We start from the raw sequence: 2,351 nt of genomic DNA, 5'->3' as shown, positions 1-2,351 counted from the left end.
AGTTGAATTTTGTCCAGATTAACCTGCAAACGGGGCAATATTCGACACGTATCTATTATATTTCATTAAAAACCGATGTTATAATTACAATAGTCAACTTCGGACAACATAGATATTTTTAAAAAAATGCAATAAATTTAAATAAAAAAATCTCCGTACATTTATCGCAAATACAACATAATTTATTTAATATTTTAAAGAATAACTTTTTTTTCTATAAAAATGCACACTTAAAATGTATTTTTACTTTTCTGTTTTTACTTGTGGTATTATCATTTTTTATATCTAATAGACAAATGATCAGTTATTATACTTGAAACTGAAGTTGTCATTGAAAGCTCATTAACGGTAAGAAAATCGTGTAAGCTCGTAAACATTGAGGAATCTCCATTTTTAAATGCGTTTAACCAAGAAGACAATTTTTGTTTAAATGCTTGAAGTTTTGAGGTAAGTATTAAAATGTTGGAACTCTTACCTTGAAGAGATAGATTTAATTCATTAACTTTATCAAAAAAATCTGCTAAATATGAAGTTAAACACATCCATTTTTCATTACTTAAAAGTGCAGATAAATCGGGTTTAATATCACGAAGAAATATGCGGAGCTCATCACTTAGTTCTATAACTCTTTTCAAAACTTTTCCACGGGATAGCCAACGTACGTCTGTATGGAATAGTAATGTATTATGGTTGGATCCCATATCTTCACATAAAATTTTAAAAAGTCGAGAATTTAGGGCACGGGTTTTCACAAAATTGACCATTGATACTACGTCATTCATAATTGAATTCAGTTCACAGCCAATTTTTCGAAAAGTTAAATGTTCTCTATGTATAATGCAATGAACAAATCTTATATCAGGACTAACTTTCATCACTTCTGCTTTAAACCCTGATATTCTACCAGTCATTGCTGCTGCTCCATCTGTACATACACCAACACATTTGGTCCAGTCTAATTCGTTTATAATAAAAAAATCATTTACTTTTTTAAATATATCTATGCCTTTTGTTGTCTCGGAAAGAGTTTCACAAAAAAGTAAATCTTCATTTATTTCTAGATTATATTGATATCTCACAAATACCATTAACTGGGCATTATTTGTAAGATCTGTCGATTCATCGAGTTGTATTGCAAAAGTGTCACTATTTTTAATTTGAATTAATAATTGAGATTTCATATAATCCCCCATATAGTCTATTCTTCTTTTAATAGTATCATTAGAAACAGGGATGGACCGTAATGCATCTGCAATTTTATCACCGTGTACAATTTCACATATTTTTATTGCTGCAGGTAAAACCAAGTTTTTTCCAATAGTAAAACTTTTTTTAGCTTTAGCAATCAGTAAAGCCATTTCAAAAGAAGCTTTAAGAAGTGTTTTATTTAAATTAGTATGTTTATCAAAAAAAACTACTTGCCGACTTTGTTCTGATGCTTTTCTTTCAAAAAAATCAGACGTTTTATTTTGGTGTTCGGGGTGCATAGTAATTAAATGTCTACTTAATTTTCCAGGTCTCATGCAATCGTTTGAGAGTGTATTTGAACATATGACACACATCGGTCGTTCTTCCTTATTTACGCATGATGCAATAAAACCAAATTTTATATATTCTGAATTGTACTTGCGTTTTTTTTTATTGTTTGCAGGTAAAAATTCATTTTTTCTTTTGCTGGTTGTTGAACTAGAATTATCTGTTTCTGGAAATCTTATGTTACTAGTTGAAGTAGAAGTATCTGATTTTATATTTCCTTTCAACCACTTTTCCATTTTAAACTTAAAATAATATTATTAACACCACACGTCCACACGAAACACACGATATCGAGCAAAGAAACGCGACTGTACTGCAAAGGCTTTACATCATTAAAGTTATCATCATTTTCGATAGTTTAATCTTTAATAGATTATTATTATTATAAGATTAAAGTAGGTAATCTAATAACTCTAATGTGAGATAAACTTTCCCGATGTAATAACAATTTTATTATTATTTAATAACAGTAATCTAACATTAGACTTTATCGACAATGATTAATCATATGGTCGGTTATAATGGTAATATTATAACTGAATAACCGAAAATATTTTAAATAAAAAAAATATTTCAAGGCCCCCCAATCATATAGCCACGGCCCCCTAGGGGGCCGCGGCCCCCAGGTTGAGAAGCACTGATATAAACTATACAACATTGATTATGGGCATCGGTCAAATGCACAAGTGGATGCGCGTATAGTGATTCGGTTCCGAATCATTCATTTTAGTGAGTCATTCAATTGAGCTAGTTAGTTGACACATCACTACTAGTGATGCGCCATTGGGAATATTCCCCAAGGAATGTTCCCGGGA

The 2,351-nt window shown here is 30.5% G+C and overlaps 1 protein-coding gene across 1 annotated transcript; it reads right to left on the bottom strand.

Annotated features, from left to right (window-relative positions):
- Nucleotides 1–272: 272 nt before the first annotated feature.
- Nucleotides 273–1,487, bottom strand: LOC132946862 (zinc finger MYM-type protein 6-like). The gene has a single exon (XM_061017001.1). It carries the CDS (start codon nt 1,485–1,487, stop codon nt 273–275), a length of 1,215 nt encoding a protein of 404 aa, XP_060872984.1.
- Between the last annotated feature and the right edge of the window lie 864 nt (nt 1,488–2,351).

The sequence above is a fragment of the Metopolophium dirhodum genome, chromosome 1 (assembly GCF_019925205.1).
Source record: "Metopolophium dirhodum isolate CAU chromosome 1, ASM1992520v1, whole genome shotgun sequence".
In the NCBI taxonomy this organism is placed as follows: Eukaryota; Metazoa; Arthropoda; class Insecta; order Hemiptera; family Aphididae; genus Metopolophium; species Metopolophium dirhodum.
Note: the sequence above shows the minus strand (reverse complement) of the source record. Positions and strands in the feature narration are given on the sequence as shown.

Excerpts from the sequence above, each read along its gene's own strand:
- LOC132946862 (XM_061017001.1), bottom strand. The coding sequence starts at position 1,487 with ATGCACCCCGAACACCAAAATAAAACGTCTGATTTTTTTGAAAGAAAA.